The sequence below is a fragment of the Phoca vitulina genome, unplaced genomic scaffold (assembly GCF_004348235.1).
Source record: "Phoca vitulina isolate PV1807 unplaced genomic scaffold, GSC_HSeal_1.0 scaffold21, whole genome shotgun sequence".
Taxonomy (NCBI): Eukaryota; Metazoa; Chordata; class Mammalia; order Carnivora; family Phocidae; genus Phoca; species Phoca vitulina.
The window spans coordinates 577,303-598,108 of NW_022589724.1; the positions used below are offsets into that span (position 1 = coordinate 577,303).

Sequence of the window (20,806 nt, forward strand, 5' to 3'; positions counted from 1 at the left end):
TGTAGTTACAGGGACAGTGACACTGTGGGGAGGTCCGCTGCGGTCAGCAGACAGCTCGGCCCAGCTCTGACATGGTGTGCCCAATGATTGCAGTGCTTCTCACAGATATTTTTAGGGTTTAATCCTCCCATGGACCATTTACTCCCTACCTTCCAACCATGCTCATGCTATTCCTTCCTCCTTTCTTCTCTCCCCTCCAAGTTCTGCCCAATTTCTCAGAGCCCCGCTGAGGGTCCGTCTCCTCCAGGATGCTGTCTCTGGTCCCTTTGAGCTCATAATGCCCACCCTTCATTTAGTCTTGTTCTGTGACGGCTTCTTTTTGTTAGCATATAATGAAATGGGTCTGATTTTTTTTTTTTTAAGATTTTATTTATTTCAGAGAGACAGAGTTAGCGAGAGAGAGCGTGAGCGGGGAGGAGAGGGAGAAGCAGGCTCTCCACTGAGCAGGGAGCCCGACCTGGGGCTCGATCCCAGGACCCTGAGATCATGACCTGAGTCGAAGGCAGACACTTAACCGCTTAACCGACTGAACCACTCAGGCGCCCCTGGATCTGATTTTATGTTGCACTGGATTGTGTCTTCCACAGACCCCCAGCATGTCTGCTCTGTCGTCCCGTGCCCCTGCCACACAGCCTTCAGCATCCCTTCCAGGGTGGCCAGTGCGTGTCCACTCATTCACGGCAGGCTCAGGACCGCAGGGCTGATGAGGAAATGCAGGCTCTGAGAGTAGAGGAAGTGGCCCGGACTCCGGACTGTGGCGCAGCTTGACCTTGGCTCCGAGTCTTCAAGTCCAGAGCTGAGGCCCATTCTGCCCCGGGGACGCCGCCGTACCTCTGGCAGCACAGAGCCAGATCCTGGCTCGATGCCACCGGCAGCTGTGAGGGCTGTGAGCGGCCACAGGCCCTCAGCACGGAGCAGAGTTGGTGCTCTGCAGATGTGGGTGTGCGTGGGTTTATGAGCCGAGGTAAGAGAAGCTTCTTTGCACCGCCCCCAGCCCCAACAATGATTTTTTCCTCTTCCCTCGACAGCCAACCAGGCCCCTAATACCATGGGGAGATTTAGGCACGAGAGAGACAGCAGAGTGAAAGGGGGCACAGCCTGTCGCCTGGCTGCAGACCCCCGAGCCCCTGGATGCAGCCGTGGCTGAACTGAGGTAGCCCCACACTCCAGGGGACCGAGGCCAGTCCCACCCAGCCAAGTGCGGGCAGCCACCCTCTCCGCTTCTGCCCTGGCTGATGGGGGCTCCCACATTCTGAATTCATTATTCAGCTGCAGACACCAAGCCACGTTAGCTTCCCTTAATTAAAATATTACATAAGAATCATTCTCTGATTTAACATTCAGGAGGCCCTGGCAAAGGCTGGGAACGAGGACATTCATTAGAGGGGACAGTTCACTCTCGATTGATTTGTGCATTCTTATTAATTTTTCCTGTGTCATCCAGCCCTGGGGGAGAGGGGAGGGCAATGTTTTTTCAAGATATAGGGTTAATTTTACCACAAAATCTGAAGGAAAAAAATCCATTTTGACTAAAAATCAGACTTTTTTGGGAAAGGGGTACATTTGGGATTGAACACTGGCTTTCAAATGATCTCCTTTAAGGCCAGTTATAACTCAGTTGACAACAGAAGACTGAGATTCAGCTGCTCACCCCCTGCAGCATCAGGTCTAACCTCCTCTGATGGCATTTAGGGGTGTGGCCTAAAACCACTCTCCCCCACCCACCACTACAGCTCCTGGCAACCACCACAGGTCACGACTCCCCTTCACAAGCTACCCTGCACCTCTCCTTCCCTGCTCCTTCCGCATGCTGTTTCCCTAGCCCAGAATCCCCCCTACCCACTCCAATCCCCAGTTCAGATGCCTCCTCTTCCAGGAAGTCTTCTCAGATTTCCCCCTGCTCTGATCACCTTGTGCTGCCTGGCAGGACTGCAACCTCATCCCACTCCTCCCCACTTGAGTCTCACCCTCCTTTGTATTGATTTCTAAACCCTTCTGGCCTCCGTGTGCATGTGGGAAATGACAGAGGGCGCAGTTCTCTGAGTCAGTGAAATACTGGGATGTGTATCCAGTGGGAGACACAAGTTCTGAGGGAGTTAGAAGGATCAGGCCAGCAGGAGGCAATAAGGATTAGTTAAAAATTGTGAGTCAGGTGTCCAGGTGGGGCTGTGACCAGAACCCAGGTGTGAGGGGGGAAGGAGCATTGGGCTGAAGTAGCTGAGATGGGCAAGAAAAGGGCAAGATGTGTCAGGGGTGCTGGAGACATATTGGTGGGCCCTGCTCCCACCCACAGCAGTGTTCCAAGGACAGAGAGACCACGAAACCACGAAGACTGTCTTTAAAAACATTTATTTTCAGATGCAGGGGTCATGTGACATCATCACATTTATGACAATAGGGCAGAAAACACAGGCTCTGGGGGCACCATGTTTCTGAAGGGCAAAAACCAGAGCACAGTGCTCTCAGCCCCTGGAGGGGTCTGGGGCTCCCCTGGTTGAAAAGTCATGAGGTTGGAACAATTCTGTTTTTCTGCCTTTTTGGTTTTGGTGAAAATTTTGGAGAGCATTCATGATTATTATTATTATTTTGCACATCCTTACCCTGCGAACCCAGCCTCCCGTGGTTTCGATGTTCAGCTCTGGCACCCAAGCGCTCCATCTGCCCTGCTCTCTGCGTCTAGACCCAGCTCTCCAACTGTGACTGGGCACATGTGAGGTGGGTCAAGTGATTTTCGCTGAATGTGCCTATCAGCAGATGCAGGATTGTTCTAGTACCTTCTCCAAGGCCGTAACATCCCTGCTTCTCCTGACAGTTTCACTAAGTGCCTTACCAAGCAAGTCTTCTCCTAACTATTCACATCCCAGAAGACTTAGCTGCAGACCCTGGATACAGAAACCCCCGTGGTAGGGCAGGGGGCAGAGTGGGGAGGGCGTCGGGGGTGCTGAGTAGGGGGGGTGTGAGCGGGTCCCCTGCAGCCCCAACCTCCAACAGACAAGCACAGTTTCCAGTCAACCAGTTTCAGCTCTGATCTTATTCAAAGAAAGGGGACCCGATGTTTTAGTTTGCAAACCACCCATCTAGTTTCGTTCCCTTATTCAGATGAGGAAAACTGTGGTCCAGAAGGTGAAGGGGACTTGCTCGGAGTCAGGCAGCAAGCCAGGGATGAATTCCCAAATGGACCTCATGTTTCCAGATTCCCAGGCCATGCTCCTGCCATGTAGTACATGAGGGTGATACCACCGCACTATTTCAGATATGTAATGGCCAGGCTCAAAGGCAGAAAATTTAATTCCAAAAAGGATTCCAGAATGTCATGCTCAGTGGGAGCGGCCTGGGAGTGTGCTGTAGAAGCTGAGCGGGACCTTGGTAAGATCCCCAGGGCCTCTGGAACAGGCAGGACGTTCCTTTCCACAGCTAGGAGATTACCCGAGCAGCAGCGTGGGAAGGGTGCCAACCAGGGCCAGGTGCCCTGAGTTCCCGTCCTTCTCGGCGCCTCCCTCTCAGAGCCTGGTTTCTTCCTCTGCAAAGGGGGAGGGACATCTATGCTCGCCCTGCCTGCCATCCTGGAGTTGGGAGTGACCACAGATGGAAAAGCGCTTCATGAACTTGAAGGACAAGACACAAATGAGATTCCAATTCTGACTTAAAAACAAATTTGAATCACCTAGGGGGTCTATTTTTTCACCAAATATTAAGTACTCTTCTTGAAAGAAAGAAAGAAAGAAAGAGAGAGAGACAGAAAGAAAAGAAAGAGAAAGAGAGAAAGAAAGAAAGAGAAAAAGAGAGAGAGAGAAAGAGAAAAAGAAAGAAAAAGAAAAAAGAAAAGAAAGCCTTATTCCTGGGTAAGGTCAAAACCTCTCCAAGTAAAAGGTATTCTACTACACTCTAATCCCACAGCCCAGAGAAAGAAGCCTCTGACCCCCTTTCCTCAGTTTGATGCCCAGAAGCCAGGGGTCCACTGCCCACCTGGTTAGAGAACACTGAGCTTGCTGACAAGTGGACATCTTGGTCCCCAAACACCCAGCCAAGGACTCCATCTCTTTAAGGTGGGAAAATGGCAGGGAAGGAAGAGCTATGGCCAGCTCCACAGCCTAGCATGAAGCCACGGCAACTGTTTTGGAGGGAACTTAAAAGGGATGCTAAGACTATACCTCCCCTATTTTTCCCACAGGGCCATCTTACTCTAGGATGGCAGGGCTCAACAGGACACGGGTAACCTCTAGTCCAAACGCCGCATTCCCAGGTGAGGAGACAAAGGCCCAGAGAGGGGACACACAGCAAGTCAGCAGGCAGAGGACGGCGTGGCCCTACCCCCTCCTCCTACAACACACACTGATCAGTCACAGAGAAACGAGGTAAAGACTCATGGCTGACACAGGCCTTCTTGTTCCAGCCCTTTAGAATTACAAACATACCATCAGGTGACCTTTCCTGGGAGAGGTTAGGTTAAAAAAGAATTCTCACAGAGCAATTCCTTTCAAAAGTATAAAAAAGCCACATGCAGTCTGGTTTCCCAATGCTTGCCCTGCTAAAAACTACATCTGCATAGGAATCTAGTTTGCATCTAATTTGAAAAACATACAAAAGGGGTCATCTATAAACACAGTTTCTCCAACTCTTCACAAGGAAAACGATGTGTGACTTGACTCTTCCAACATCCTGTCATCAACGTTTCTAAGACCCTAGAAGGAAAGAGAGAAAAGGATGAGAGGAAAGAAGCCTGCTCTGTCACAATCAACTATGTGGTAAATGGAGGGTGGGGGAAATGATCCTTAACCCTAAATCTTCCTGGCCAGGGGTAGTGCTGGTGAGGAGCAGAGGGGCCCTGGGGTGTCCATGAAGTTCATGTGGGACCGCTGGGTGCACATTTCACGGAGGCAGCATCCAGCTTAATACAAGGAAGAACTTTCAACTACTGGAAAACCCAAAGATGGATGTCTGGTGGTAGTGAGCTCCACAACACTGGAGGTAAGCAAGCAAGAGCTGGCCAGTACTGCATGTTGTAGGGGGAACTGAAGACCTATGTGGCAATGGTCTTAAAATTTCATGATTCTTTGTGGCTCTCTTTTGAAAACTCCTCTATAACAGACTACATTCATAGCCTGGTATCATTGTGTGTGTGTGTTTTTAAATTATATATATACTTAAAAAATGTATACATATTTAAAACATGAAATATGTATACAGACACACATACATAGGTACATACATATATACGCACACAAGTGTGCAGAACAAAAGTCCTGGTACATGATATAACAACTATAAAAAGCAAAGAGTATCAGGAGGGCAACTTAAAGAACCATCTCCTACCTGCACTCCTACTTGAGGATTTCCCACCTATTTCCGTGCCTGCGTCCAGGAGCTCTAACTACTTCATCCACCATGCCACTTCCTCAGCGACATCTCCCTTGCTTTCCCCACTTCTAAGCCACTTCTCTCCCCTCAAACTCGCACACGCCCCTCGCTTCCTTAACACTGCACTTCTTGTATTTTTTTTTTTTAAGATTTATTTATTTTTGCGAGAGAGAAAACATGTGTGAGCACAAGCGGGGGTGGGGGGCAGAGGGAGAAGCAGACTCCCCGCTGAGCAGGAAGCCTGATATGTGACTTGATCCCACGACCTTGGGATCGTGACCTGAGCCGAAATCAAGAGTTGGCCACCTAACCAGCTGAGCCACCCAGGCGCCCCTGGAGCAGAATCTTTAAATGAGACTGTGTACCTGGCTCAGTGTCTCGCTCATCCCCTCCGCCACAAGAATGGACCTTCTGCACACTGGGATTGCTCCTCCAGCTGGGTCCGTGTGACAGGACACGTGGAGCAGACACACAGCCAGCCGACCGGCCACGTGACAAGGAATGTGAGCAAGACAAATGTTGGTGGCTGTGCACCAGCCAGCTCCAGGGGTTGTGACGCAGCCCAAGCTGGCTAATTAAGGGGCTCGTTTCCTAGGTTCATGGCCGACCTGTGGGCAGGGGACAGATGCAACCCCAGCTCTCACCCGGGTAGGGGGCGCTATAAGAGCCGAGGGGCCAGGGGAGATGCAGATTCTCCCGGACACGCTGCTAAGCACGTGCGGTGCTGAGGACAGGGAGGCGAGGCCTGGAGACAGCAGAGCTGCCAACGAGGACAAACCTGGGGACAGCAAATGGAGCTCAGACTGTCTCCTTCTCACACGGGTGCTGTCACAGTGACGTCTGCTCTCTCTCTGCCCCCTCTAGGGCTTGAAGGAAATATTCTGTTCAGCTTCAGAAACAGAAAGAGACAACTGGTCTTTCCTACCTATGGACACCCACAACGTTCCCAGCTCCTGTGTTTGCACGCCAGGTGGGAGGCCCGGAGTGGTATGAGTGTTGAACATACTAGAGATTCCACCTGCTAAGTGTAGTACGTTCCTAACTCCTGTTTGGTATTCCTCTGGTTTTGATTGATGTATTTTTCTTCTTTGTTACTATACATCTTATAAGCCACCTCAATCTCTTGTGACACAGGTGTATAAATATATAATATGTACCTGACTCCATCACATGTGGTCGTCTGGAGCTGGGAGGTGGGGGGCTGTGTATTTACTCAGATCTAGAACCGTCACCGTGCCGTGGGACTGAGCCTCCCCAACTGCGTTGGTTGAATGACACAGGTACACTCCCTCATCTTCCTTTCTCAGAGGCTTGATCTAGAAGTAAAAATAGGCAAGTTTATGGCAAGGCAAAATCACTTCCTTATTTAGTTCCTAAGATACGTCTGAACACTTATTTTTCAAAATAAGATAGGGCTCACTATTTCTCTTCTTGCCTTGGTTGCCAAGAAAGAGTTAAATTTTCTTCTCTGTACCCTCTCTACGGTGGATCTCATTTTAATGTTTCCTTTGCATCCCTACCTTTCACTGTGAGCTACCTGGTCCTTTTATTGACGGTGACAGGTACACCTCACAAGGAAAATACTGCAAGTTAAACGAGCAAAAATCGACTGACCAAGGAATGGCCCACAAGTGCTCCCAATGGAGACAGCCTTACAAAATAACACCAGAGAGAACATTTCCCCCTACGCCTTCTTGTAATCAAGAGGGGAAGGTGCTTGATTTGGAAAAAGCCACACGGACCCGGCTGCATTCCAAGGCTCCGAGCTGGGCGGAGAAGTCACCAACCCTGGCATAGACGGGAGTGAAGTGAGGCGGACACCGACCGGCCGTCCTCGAGCAGCCTGTCCTCATGGCCCTGCAGAGCGCAACCACACCCACACCAGCTCCCTCCTCTCCTCGGCATGATGACCTCTGTCCACCGTGCAGCCTGGGCAGGGGGTATGCACACGATCGTGTGGAACTCACGCCGACTGCGGGCCATGGGGAGCGCCGTTACCCTGATATTACAGGAGACTGGCAGTGAGTCACAGACTGTTGGGTGACAGGGCCCTCGGACCATGTGCAGTCCAAGGCCCTCCTCCTCCGACTGGGGACACTGAAGCTCAAGAGGCAGAGTGACTAGCCCAACGTGGACCCCCGTCCCTCCCTCCCTCTTTCAAACACATGGCATTCCCGTGACTTAGTTAAGCTGCTGCAAGTGGCACAGCAGAGCCCCGAGGGGGGACACCAGTGTGCTGTCTTCCCTCTTTCTCAGCCCCGTGGTCTTGGGGGCGAGCGTAGTGGTCTCCTAGGGCTGCTATAACTCATTACCACTTCATGGCTTAAAACAACACACATTTATTATATTTGGTGCCTTTTTAAAAAAAAACTTATCAAATATTTTATTTTTAAGCAATCTCTATGCCCAACGTGAGGCTCGAACTCACAACCTCGAGAACAAGAGTCACACGCTCTACCGACTGAGCCAGCCAGGCGCCCCTATATTTAGTTCTCGAGGTCAGAAGTCCCAGTGGGAATCAGGGGGCTAAAATGAAGCTATCAGCCCAGCTGCCTTCTTCCTAGGGGCCCCAGGGGAAAATCCATTTCTTGCCTTTCCCATTCTAGAGGCTGCCTGCATTCTTGGGCTCGTGGTCCTCTTCCTCCATCTTCAAAGCCGGAGATGGTGGCTCGTGTCTTTCCCATGCGGCCATCTCTCTGGCTCCTTCCCTCCTGCCTCCCTCTTCAGCATTTATGACTTTTTTTTTGAGAAATTTTTTTTATTATGTTAATCACCATACATTACATCATTAGTTTTTTATGTAGTGTTCCATGATTCATTGTTTGTGCATAACACCCAGTGCTCTATGCAGAACGTGCCCTCCTTAATACCCATCACCAGGCTAACCCATCCTCCCACCCCCCTCCCCTCCAGAACCCTCATGCTCCTTTAGCCAAATCTACTTCTCAAATTGTCTGTAATCGCCACCTACTCCCCCCCCATTCTTCCCCCCCTGCTATCCTCTTTTTTTTTTCTTAACATACACTGCATTATTTGTTTCAGAGGTACATTTCTGTGATTCAACAGTCTTGCACAATTCACAGCGCTCACCATAGCACATACCCTCCCCAATGTCTATCACCCAGCCACCCCATCCCTCCCTCTTCAGCATTTAAAGGACTCTTGTGATTATACTGGACCCACCCAGATAATCCAAGATAAGTTCCTTATTAAAGTCAGCTGATGAGCACCCTTAGCTCCATCTGCAACCTTAATCCCCTCTTGCATATAACATATCCACAGATTCCAGGGATTAGGACATGGACATCTTTCTGGGGCCATAATTCTGACCACCACTAAGGATCACTTATGCTCTCGGGGGTTAAACTTCCCTCACAGTTAGTGTAGGGTCCAACCAAAAAGAGATAAGAACAGCTTTGAAATGTGTAATGTGCTATAGAAATATAAAGGGTGCTTTGTAACGGCCAGTCAATAACAGCCACTAATCCTAAACAAATGAGATACCCACCAAAACCCAGGCTGTGGCCTCGTGGTCAGAAGGGCCCCCTTGCACCTGGACAGCGATATTGACGTGGTCCCCAGGCAGGTCCTCCAGCACCTGGGTACCCTCAGGAGACTGTGTGACCTACAGAGGACACAACAACCAGGAGTGGTTTAGAAAAAGCATCTCTGGGTGAGAACCACACCACAGACATCCTTGCTGTCTTCATCTTCCTACTGACTCAAAGGCCAAGCCCTGGCACCTCTTATTCCTATTAAAACGTCAGTGGCTTCATAAACCTAAATGTCCGTGCAGACAGCACCCCCTGCTGGACAGTAATGATGTAGACACCACCACCATCTCAGAGGCGGTTCAGAGTTTCCCCGCCCTTCTGGGGGCTGCGGACATAGGTGGACAACATATGCTGTGATCCACGCCAGTCTCTCAAAAATTGATCTGCAGGAAGATCTAATTTTGGAATCGGATTTGGATAGTCTTTCTAAAACCCAGATCCCGTGAAGTAGGCTCTAACTTCGTTCCAGTGGATCCAGGCTAGATAAATAGATGAACTTTCTGGACAGCTAAGTGGCTGAGGGAGCAAATGGCACAAAGAAGGATGGCGACTCCCCTGCTCTGGGCAGAGCTTTGGGGTAAAAGTTTTGAGGCATAAACCTGAAGGAAGAAGAGTGACTTGTAAGATCTCTTTTTAAAACCCTCTGCGCCACATATAACACACACATAAACACACAAGAAACACCTCTCTCTCTCACACGTGCATGCACCCACGCACGCACACGGAATTCTTGGACGTAAATACCTTCCTCCACGTGACGACAGGGGTGGGCACAGCCCTCACCTCACAGGACAGGTTCACCTGGGCCCCGGGGACGTTGTGAACACTCCGGGGTGGCGTGACGACCAGAGGAGCTGGAGGAGGAAGACAGGGGGTCACAACCTTTACCCTGCCAGGTCCCAAGCACCCCACGTCTAAAATCCCCGGCCTGCAGAGAGCCTGCGGGCACGGTCCCCCGTGAGGGGGGCCGCAGCAGAGGAAAGCTCTCCACGCACAAAGAGCACACGCGGAGGCGGCGAATCATGTTTCCCTCAGACCCGGAGGGATGCCTCCATGCTTCCTCATCCATCGCCTTTGTTCTACGAACAGGAAAGCTGCGATCTGGAGGGGCAAGGCGGCTTCCCGAACCACCCGCCACGTCTGTGGCAGAGCCTGGGTCTCGTCACACTCCCGCCCAGGACCCCGGGGGCCATCTGCTTGCAGCTCAGCTCCTCGAGACACGGAGTGGCTCAGGAGGGGCTGGTGTCACCTCACCAACGCCAAGTCTTCGAACAGATGGGCTTTCCTCCTCGCACGCGGGGCGGTTCAAAGAACAGGCCCCGCAGAACAGCTGCCGGCACACCGCCCAGACGCCCCCCTCCGCGGCCGGGCCAGACGCTCGTTTGCATATCACAGACCTGCAGGCTCCAAGCGGCCTCCCCTCCACCGCCCCCCCGCAAGCCAGCACTGGGTCCGAGGACACCGGAGAGAGGGGTCGCTCCCGGGATGGCCGTCCCCAAGCAGGGCGGCTGGAGGCTGCCAGCACATTACAGAAAGGCGAGGGAGGGTGTGGGCTGGCTGGGACGGCGACCTTGCAGGCATCTGAGTTAGAAGTGCTTAGCTGACACCCCACACCGCCCTCCTCCCGGTGCCCCCCACTTGCTCTGCTCACGCTGGCGCTCCAAGAATCAAGTCCGGCCACCTCGGCGTTCAGGCCCTCCACCTGGTCCCTCAGTGGACCTGCCTGCACCGCATGGAAGGCACCCCCCCCAACCCCACAGGGGATGCTCCCCCTCCTGCAGGACCTGGAGGGTTAGGGTATGTGTCCTAGTCCAGGACCAGGGCGTCTGCGCCCGTGTGAGCTGCTGGAGGACAGCTTGCTGGCAGCCCAGGTGTGCCCGCCAGCCTCCGCTGGACCAGACAGCAGCAGGGCCCATCCCTGCATCTAGTCCAGCAGTGTCTTGGACAAGATGCAGTGGGGAGGCCTCGGGGCGGGGGGGTCCTCCCTGCTTGGGTTTGCTCATCTGTAAGATGGGGATAATACCCCCTGCTTGCTGGGCTGTTGAGCTGATCTTACCATGTGATGAGTGTGAGCGCAATGGTTTAAGTTAACAGGACATGTAAGTGGGCCCCAGAAGCATGTCTGCTAAACAGATGACTAGATGAAGAAACACATGGCAAATAAGGAGCAAACACATTCCTTCTCCAGCCATCAAACTGCAGGGTCTACACTCTTGGGACTTTGCCATGTGACTCATGGATGGCCCTGGAGAGGGAAGGGGCCTTTGCCTGCCTGGGTCCAGCTGCAATAAAAAAAAGAGAGCAAAGGGAGGGAGGGAGAAGGCTGCAGGAGGAGGGATAGGGACAGGAGTGAAAGGGCACAGAAATAAGACTGGTCTGGCCCCTCCAGACAGACCTTGTCAAGCTGGTGCCAAAAAAGATCTCTGGAAAATTGTCTTAGAACCAGAGTCTCAAACCGGAGGGGACCAAATCCCCAAGATCCTGTGCCTGACCATCTGATGTGTTCAGCTAGCATCCACTTGCATGCCTCCACTGACAGAGAGCTTACTACCTACAGAGCCAGGTCTTTCCATCCTAGGAGAGCTCTGCTAGTAAGGAAGCTTGTCTTCCTTCATCTGGAGCTAAAACCTACCTTCCTGTAACCCCCACATGTTGATCCCAGGGCCACCTCACTGGAGCCCTGCGGCCCCCTGGGTGCCCCATTGGCCTCCACTGAATACAGACACTATGCTCCCTACCCCCAGGCTGCTCTCTTCCCCCTCAGCCTGATCAGCCCACTCCTTCAGTTGTGCCCATTTGATTGCCCCCCAAGCACATGGCTCCACATACCCACAACACTGAGTGTAGCCAAAGCCCTCTACTGAACCAAGGTCCTAAGGCTTCTAACATTGCCCAAAGCATCCCCGCCACCTGCAAACTGCCACAAAGAACCACAACACCCCTGCTCTCCAGCAGGGGCCCCATCTGCAACATGACAAAGAGTCTAATTTATCCACACCCTCCCGCCAACATCCACTCCCCCGGAGCCCAGCAGTCCTCAAATGGCTCGCTGGGGAAACAATCAGAACTGTATCTTATTCCAAAGCCCTCAATGGATTCCAGAGGGACACTCGATCAACATGTTTTACTTTCATTCATGTAAAGTCATAAATTTTAAATGAGATTTCATCAATCCCTTTCAGGCCTAAATGAATAAACCAGTAAATCACATTTCAACATTCTCTCTCCTAGAATTTCCCTCTCCCTCTTTTAAAGACTGTCTTGGAAATGCTGTCTTTGCTACTGATCTTGTGGCAGAAAATATTACTTCTTTGACAAAAGAGCCCGCAGCTTTCGGTGACAAAGTAACATTCAGATTTTTATTTATTTTAAAATTGACATACAGCACATTTACTCCTTGTGGAGCGCAGCTCTTGAGTTTTGACAAATGCCTACGGTCATGTAACCACCGCCACAACCAAGATCTAGAAGAGTCCAGTTCATCTCAAAAAATTTCTTCATGCTTCTCTTTGTCATAGTAATCTGGTTTTAATGTTAACATATCCGCTTTTAAATTTAAAATATTTTTATCCATAATAGCTCTTCATAATCAGCCATCATGATCATCACGGTAATAATGGTAATAAATGCCACCACCTAATTCTGAGAGCTCGCTGTGTGCTAGGCACTCTAGTCTGCTCACAGGGATTAACCCATTCCATCTTTCCAGCAATTTCACCAGCGGTGCAGCTGGTCAGGGTTACTCGGGTTTAGATGGTTGGGCAAGGCTTTGAGCCCAGGCTCTGGCTCTGAGCTTTGTTTGTCCCAAAGAGTCTTGCTTTCTACTTAGATGACAATTCCATGTACACTGCTCCTTTCGTCCTTATACCTACCCTGCTAAGCAGGTGCTTTTATCCCCATTTTACAGACGAGAAAACCAAGGCTCGGAAAGGTGAAGTGCCTGGAGGAGCAGGGACTCAAACCCAGGGACCCTGATTCCATCAACACTTCACTGAGTTTTAAAGTGAAATATTTGTTGTCTGTATGGACTCCATTCCAGAACAAGAAAGAGTTCTTTAGGGACTGTGTTGGGGAGCCCCAAGACAATCCCCAGGTTCAGTGATTTGCTAGGAGGACTCACAGGCCTCAGCAGTTTGACTCACAGCTGTGATTTATTACAGTGACAGGAGACAAAGCAAACAGCAAAGGGAAAAGCGGCTCATGGGGTAAAGACAGGGAAAACCAGGCGCGAACTTCCCCGCGCCTCTCCCAGCGGATCACACGGGACACCCTGAGTCCCCCAGCAGTGTCTGGTGACAACACGTGTGAGACGCCATCCGAGGGAGGCTCACTGGAGACTTCGAGCCCGGGATTTTTGTTGGGGGCAGGTCACCTGGGCCCCCTCTGCTCAGCACGTACCAAAATTCCAGGGTCCCGGAAGGAAAGCAGGCGTGCAGCATAAACCGTGGTGTTGGCCCAAACAGCTCAGGCCAAGAGTCACTCTTATCACTGAGGGGACGGTGGGAACTGTCCCCGAATCCAAGTTCCCAGACACCAGCCAAGGGTCAATCTGGCCAGCAGGCCCTTCTAAGGACAGAGTCTCAGGCCTGCTCTGTTTACTCTTCTACACAGGAAAAAACCCTCCAAACATCACCCCCCAAGGAGCAGTTCTCCTGAAGACACTATTAAATGGGTGATACATTGTTTATACTTGCAGGACATTCCCAATCCTGCTGTCCCCAAGGGCTCATTTGAATGTGGTGCTGGGGTACTCAACGTCATGACTACCACGGGCAGGACGGACCCAGGTTCAAATCCTGTCTCTGCCACACCAATGCTGTGACGCGGTCTCAGTTTCTTCTTCTTTAAAATGGGCACGGGCATCTGTTCTTTTTCCTCACCCCTCCCCTCTCCATAGGCTATTGGGAGGAAGAGCTACAAGACCCCTTGCAACACTCACACGTGTTGTCACCAGGCACTGCTGGGGGACTCAGGGTGTCCCGTGTGATCCGCTGGGAGAGGCGCGGGCAAGTTCGCGCCTGGTTTTCCCTGTCTTTACCCCATGAGCTGCTTTTCCCTTTGCTGTTTGCTTTGTCTCCTGTCACTGTAATAAATCACAGCTGTGAGTCAAACGGCTCTTCCACAGTTTTACAGTTTGCAAGGGGTTTACAGACCCTTGCAAACTGTAAAACAGAGCAAGACCCCTTGCAAACTGTAAAAAATCACAGCTGAGTCAAACTCTCTCTCCCACAGAGAGACCCGAGGACCTGGCAGGCTGTGCTACCCCACGGGGAATCTCCTGGAAGTGCCCGGCCTCCTCCAGAGCCACGCCCGCAGCCCTCATTCTGGCGAGCCCGGGGCACAGCCTCTCGCCTCACTACTGCCCGAACTGCCACACTTTCTTTTCTACCTGCGTGTGACAAGAGCAACGTGGATTTCAAGAGGGAGGATGGTGCCTGGTGGGCCCAGTCTGTGGTCTCTCTAGCTCTGCCTTGCTAAATACTTTGTTTCCTTCTGTCCATGCCAGCAACAGCTCAAGAAAAGCTGGGAGGGCACCGATCCACCCAGCAGGTAACAGAACGGTCACCCACGTGTGCACCCACAGAGGTAGCGCTGGGGTCCCGGTGCCAACCACGGGAGCCTGGGCAAGCCGTTAACCATTTCCTCCTGGTCTGCAAATGAAGACAGTGACTGCTGAGGATGAATGTGACTGAATTACTGACAGTGCGGGTCTGTACGAGTGGGAGGGGCCGACAGCATTATTATAGTGTGCGGTGATCTGTCCCCAACCCCCCCCCCATACACACACCATCAACTAGATATGTCCTTGACGCCCAGAATGAAAGATCTTCCCAAATGCCTCTGAGGTTTCTTTCAAGTTAATGGTACCCAGGAAAGAAAGAATATCAAAAGTCATCCCCCAGGACTCCATCTGCTTGTACAAAGAAGTGCACAACCAAAGAGTTTAATCACCAACGCATTGAGCAGCCCTGATAATTTATGCTAATAGTCATGTTCCGATGTGGAAGGAGAAACAGCTTAATCCGGCTCCCTGCAGCCCGTGCCTCACAGCCCCTCCCTCGGCATGAAAGGCTTTTGAGCACGAGGCCCCCCCCTTCTTTGTCCCTCTCACAAAGTGGCGCTCGCAGCCTCTCCTGGTTACCTGGTAACACGCGCCTCGCACAGACTGCGGTGGAGCTGGAATGTCAACGGAGGGAGGTGAATTTTCTAAGATTCAGGATCTCAAGAGCTCACTGAGGCTTTGGGGGGGCCCGGGGCCCTGGTGGGTATTGGCCCGGGACCCTGTTCCTACCTAATCTAGCATTCAAAACACGCTCTCAACCTGCTGCCTGCAGGATCCCAGCCCCCTCCCCACGTTAGCCACCGGTCAGGGGGCACGCACGGAACAACACAGCCTCTTAAAATAATGACAGCAGCAACAAGAACGCCATGCCACCTTACAGCAAAGAAAAGAAACCAATAACTTAGTACCGAGCGAAGCTGCATCCCTCAGCCTGGCGCTCGAGGCTGGCCACGGCCCTGCCCCAAGCCGCTCTGGGCCTCGCCCCCTTCCCCAACCATCCCCCTGGGGAGCTGCCCAGCAGCCCAGGGTCACACCCACCACAGGATCTCCCCTACCTGCTCTTACCTCCCCATCCCCCTTTCTCCCCAAGAATTTTCTACAAGTCCTTAAAGGTTCCGCTCAGATATTTTCCCTTCTGTGAAGCCATCCCCGTTCCTCTCAGGAGCCATCCCCCAGTGCCAAGCAGGGGGGCCAGCAACAAGCCTTGGGGGGAAAACAGGAAGGTGGATCCGGACGGAGAAACCCTCAGGATTCAAGGGTGGCCAGTTTGCAGCCTCTTCCTAATCAGGTGGCCATCGGGCTAGAGGTGCATGGCTCCGTCTAAAAAGGGCCAGGCAAACCCAGGCTGGGGCCCCACCTCAGCTAGGAGCTAGGAACGCAGCTCCAGGGAATTCCCTTCTGTGTACCTCAGTTTTCCCTTCTATTAAATGGGAGTGAGATCTGGCCAGGGTAGTTGTGAAAATTGAGTAAGAAGATGGGATGCAAGGGCGATTTCCAACAGTAAAGAATGATTCATACGTGGAAACAGGGCGAGTCTTCATTCAATGTGTTAATCAAAGGATTGCCCTCATTATTAGGCGTTTGGGGGGAATTTCAGAGCATAGGAAAAGGTCAGAATTTAAGCCCGAAAATGGTTTCAGAGAACACTTCCCACCCTGTGTGGAACCTGATATTTACGGAGGTCTCATTCAGTCTAAGTCAGGTGCTCGCTTACTGAAGGGTAGGTGAGAGCTGGCAAGGGGTGATTTTATTAACAATATTGAAGCAGAACAGCTGCTGCTAGGACTCAGCCGTTTCCCTCCCACCAGGGTCCCTGGGGGCATTGTTAAAAAGTACCCCTGCTTCATCCTCTGAATAAAGGATGGCTTTGGGGCAGCACAGAATGAGGTGCCACCTGGGCTAGGAAAGATGCCCCTGTCCACACCTCCGTGCTTCACCAGGACACCAGCGCAGGGGCCACCCAAACATTTCAGGACACAAAGACAGGGGACCACAGTGCCCGGGGCTGCTGCAGATGACACAATTGTGGGTGGGGAAGGAGAGCTGAATCGTAGGGAGGCCTGCTGCCTGTCACTAACGGGATCATTAAAAGCAGTTTCTGACTTTCCTTCCTTTTGGCCCCTTGAACATCTTTACTCGCGGGGCCTGTGCCTGGGGTGGGCCTCAGAGCCCATAGATCAGAGTGGAGGGGCTGTCATGTTTACTTGTCATTTGGTAATTTTCAGTGAATTAGGGGTATGGGGTTGCCATCTGCCATCTGGCCGCACTCTGGTAACCATGGCAACCACCACCTGCCTGACTTAACACTCTCAAGTCCTGTCCTGAAAGAGCACTACAGAGGGCGTCGGGGTCCTGGGTGCTGGTCAGGCTTTACTGATCACCCTGCCTGTGTCCCCTGCCCCCCTGGGTCTCAGTCTCCTCTGCACAATGGCAGATTTAGTCCATGTGTCTTCAAGGTGGCTCGGTCTTAGGAACAGAATATCACTCCAGGGAGAAATCATCTGAGACTATCCGCACCGGTTAGATTCTGGGGACTTGGTCAGCATTTCTTGGCGTCTCCAGCGTGTGGAGTGTAAGTGTGACTTGTCTGGAGACAAAGAGAACTGCCTGTGAATTAACTGCTAAAGAAAGCAGATTATAAAAAGGAGTGATAGGAACCAGAAGGAAGGAGGCAGGACTGTTGAAATGCCACAGGGCAGAAACAAAAGTTCAAAATGGAAGGGACCTCAACTGTGGCTCCACAGGGCTGACGGGGCCCAGAGAAGGGCAGGGACCTGCCCAAGATCACTCAGGGGACCAGTAGCAGCTTGGGAAGCACCCACCAGCTCTTTCCTCCATTGGAAGCCCCAGCCAGGAATAGCCAATGGTGACCTTCCCGTGCTCTGGGGCTGCTTCAGCCCCCTCAATGGGCAGCACATTGGTTTCGTGTTGCCCAGGACAGGAGCCTTCCTGCCCCATCCCCAACAACCCGCTGGGTCTGCTGCACATACGTGGAATGCTTGGGGGGGAAATAATACGAGAAATTACCCAAGGCCTGGAAAAGGTTGTCTCCCACCCCAAGGCTTCCCTGTTGGAGCTAAATTCATTACACCGATGTAGGCATTTAGGTCTAGACTTGGGTCTCCAGGCCTAGGCCAGAACCCCAAGCCAGGCTCCTTGGACCTTGCCGGCCACAAGCTCACTCACCCTCAACTCTCCACTGCTCCCTCCAGGCAGTGTGGATGGGGGCAGCTCTCCAAAACCTAATGGGCCATCAGGGTGCTCCACTGGCCATCCCCTACCAATGTTTTTGGTCTGTTTTTGTTTGAGTTTTAAAAATTACACAAAGAGGTGGGCAAACATGGCATCCAAACATGACGTTCCTGGGATGTTAATGAACCTTAAGTTTCTAGGTACCGAGCAATGAATATATTTCCGTTCCTTTACCTGCCGAATCATATGAGGCTTAGACCCGCAAAACCCAGGTCTGGCCCTGATGGCACCATCATCTTTACAGAACTTAGGTCTTCAAATGTCTTACCTGTCCTGGGTGGGAGATCCCTCTCCTGGGTGGGAATCCCAGCAGGTTCCCAACCCTGGGGTTCTCGCCCAGTGATTCCTGAGTCCCTGTCTGGAGCTCCTCTTCCTCCAGCATCTTCACCTTCCCTCCCTCTCCATTCAAAAACCCCACCTGGCCTGGCCCGCTGCTGGTCCCAGGGGACTTACACTCAGTAGGACACGCCCCCCCCCAACTCCCAGTCTGGTGGAGGCCTACATGGCAGGCCTGCACGTAACTGAAGGCCTTTTGGTAGTTAAGTACCAAAAGAGACAGTAGGTTCACCAAAATTCTGACCAGCTCAAGGGCTTGTATCTCCATGAGCTTGGTAAGGAAGGGTGGAGGATGTGGATTTCTGTCCCAGTCTCCTTGAGTACCTGGCCAGGTAAGAAAAACTGCTTCCGACGGGAAAACTGAGGCTGTCGATCACGGTGCATGCAGGGATCCTCTGCCCCACATTCCAGAGGGCTGGGGTCCCTCTTTCTCCTCCTGCCCCAGCACCGCGGGGCAGAAGCCGGACTCACCAAATTCGCAGGGGCCGTCGCGCGCCTTGTGCAGGTGGCCAGGGTGCGGGCGGGGCGCGTGCCGGGCGTGCAGGCGCAGCGCGCAGACGCTGGGGTAGGAGCGGCCGTCGGAGCCGCAGACGGCGCCGCGCTGCGCGCACACACAGAGCCCGGTGCCCTCGGGCGCCGCCCCCGCGGCGCGGCTGGCGCACACCAGGCCGGGGCCACAGCGCGCGCCCGCCCGCCCCCCGCAGCTCGCGCCCTCGGCGCCCAGGCAGCGCACGCAGCAGCCGCACTCGTCGCGCGCCGCGATCCCGGGCGCGGGGCAGGGCGCGGGCGCCGGGCAGCGCTCTGGCCGGCACGGACCGCACTCGGGGCGCCGGCCGCCGGTGGCGCGGAGCCCGAGGCCTGGGGCCAGCGGCGGCGGCAGCAGGAGCAGCAGCAGCGGGAAGAGCGAGGGTGAGCGTGGCATGGTCTGCTTCGGGACGGCAGCGGCGCCTCTGCTTCGCGCTGCGCTTCGCGCGCGCCGCGCCGCCACCCCGCCCGCCTCTCGGCCGCTGATTGGCCGGGCCTCCGCCGCGGGGCGCCGCAGCCGGCTGCCGGGGTCCGGGACCCGCGCGGCGGGGTGGGCTCCCGGCCGCCCCGGTTCAGAGCTGGAGGGATGTCCCGAGACCTGCTCTCCTAGACCCAGTGGGCTCTTGGGGAAACAGACCCACTCGGGGCGGGAACTTGCCCGAGGTCGCTGTGGTAGCGCCGTGACGGGCTGTACGGTGTTCAGATCCAAGGCTAGCTCCAAATATTATGTGCCTTGATCCTCCCAGAAGGATGAGCTTCGTAATTTTATTTTGCGTTTAGTAGTTTTCAAAGTTTTATTTTAAAAAGAGAATATATGGTTTAAAATTTCAGAGGTTACAAATGGATGTAATGATGAAAAGAGTTTCCGTTCCACCCTGTGACCCAGTGTCCCAACCCAGCCTCAAGAGGCCGCTCATTATCAGTCTTGTGTCTTTGCAGAAATTTTGTATGTCCATTAAAGCATGTATGATTGTATAGCTCCTCCCTTTAAACACACACACACACACACACACGGTAGCGTGCCCTGCACATTACTCGGCACTTGGTTTTTCCATTTATGGTATTTCCCATAGTTTCCCTACCTCTTATCATTTCTGAAATCGGACTTGTACAAACAATGGAGCATTGTTTAATTGTTTTTCTCCCCTGAATGCTACTGAAGCCATGGTTTATTTCTCAGTCAAAACGGACTTTGGTTGTGATGAGATCTGGCAATCTATTTTGGATTGGCCTCAGACTTTTAAACTTTGCACAGCGTTTAATTGCACAAAAACTGCAATCATTTAGCCAGTTGTTTTGAGTCCTTTTGTTAGTACAAGTAGCGCTGTGATGAATGTCCTGACGCACATCTGCGGTTAGTGGGTGTTGGAAAGACATGGTAGCATGCAGTCAGTTATTTATGCATGTGGCCCCTGCCAGCAGTCAGGCTCTGTGTATCCTATCCCTGGCCCAGCCCTGGCAGGGGACCCACACAGGAACCTCCAGGGGTTCCTGATTGCTGGAGTTGGATGTGTGGCCAAGTGAAGGCATGGGATGGAGGGAGGGACTTGCTGACCCAGCTGTACGGATGGCTTTTCCCGGTCACTCCTTAACTCTCATTTGCCCTGGGGAGTTTTCTTCCTTTTCTGATTCCTTAGAGATGGAGAAGCTTCTTGGATTGGTGTCCATTTCCTTTAACGGAAGTAGCCCAATGAACTCTGGTTCCCAGAGTGCCAGTTAACACTGTGGGCAACATCTGTCAGCCCCTTAAGATTATAGGGGGGAAAAAAAAAGATGAGTTCTCCTGGCAGGGAAGGGGGATGAGGCACCTCTGTTGTCTGATAGGTAGTGAGTTCCCATGATGTTCTACTTCCCCTGCTCACTGCTGGCACACATGGGAGGCTAGCTTATACAGCACTTAGGGTGGGCGCATGCACTCAGCAGCTGTTGAAGTGGGTATGAATGTCCCAGTCTGAGTAGGTAAGGTGAGGAGAGGTTTCTCCATAAACGCGCCATAGTCTTGAATCTCAAGCTTAACAGTCAGGCCATTCATAGAAGGCCCTAATCCAGGCTGAGAGAAAACAAAATCCCTGACTTCAGGTCTCTGGTGGAACGTTCCAGAGCAGAGAGAGGGGTGGGTTTTCATGCATGAGGGGTGGTAGTTATGGAGGGACAGATTTCAATTAAATACTGCATAAGAGGGAACACTGCAAGATACGGAGCTCTGTAAAGATGGAAA

The 20,806-nt window shown here is 52.6% G+C and overlaps 1 protein-coding gene and 1 non-coding gene across 2 annotated transcripts; both read right to left on the bottom strand.

The window, feature by feature from the left end:
* Window positions 1-1,404: 1,404 nt before the first annotated feature.
* On the bottom strand, window positions 1,405-18,985 carry IGFBPL1 (insulin like growth factor binding protein like 1). Its single transcript, XM_032418984.1, has 5 exons — window positions 18,535-18,985; window positions 9,657-9,766; window positions 8,867-8,983; window positions 6,516-6,674; window positions 1,405-4,682 (listed from the first exon to the last, which is right to left on the bottom strand). Exons 1-4 carry the CDS (start codon window positions 18,983-18,985, stop codon window positions 6,525-6,527), a joined length of 828 nt encoding a protein of 275 aa, XP_032274875.1. The 3' UTR covers window positions 1,405-4,682; window positions 6,516-6,524.
* On the bottom strand, window positions 7,762-7,834 carry TRNAK-CUU. Its single transcript has one exon. It is a non-coding gene; the product is annotated as a tRNA-Lys (tRNA).
* Window positions 18,986-20,806: the final 1,821 nt, after the last annotated feature.

Bases quoted from the DNA above. Each gene is read 5' to 3' on its own strand.
- IGFBPL1 (XM_032418984.1), bottom strand. From the start codon at position 18,985: ATGCCACGCTCACCCTCGCTCTTCCCGCTGCTGCTGCTCCTGCTGCCG. The intron at 9,767-18,534 runs GTGAGTCCGGCT...TTCCTCCTCCAG, and splicing joins CGACGGCCCCTGCGAATTTG to CTCCTCTGGTCGTCACGCCA. The intron at 8,984-9,656 runs GTATTTACGTCC...TGTCCTCTGTAG, and splicing joins CTGTCGTCACGTGGAGGAAG to GTCACACAGTCTCCTGAGGG.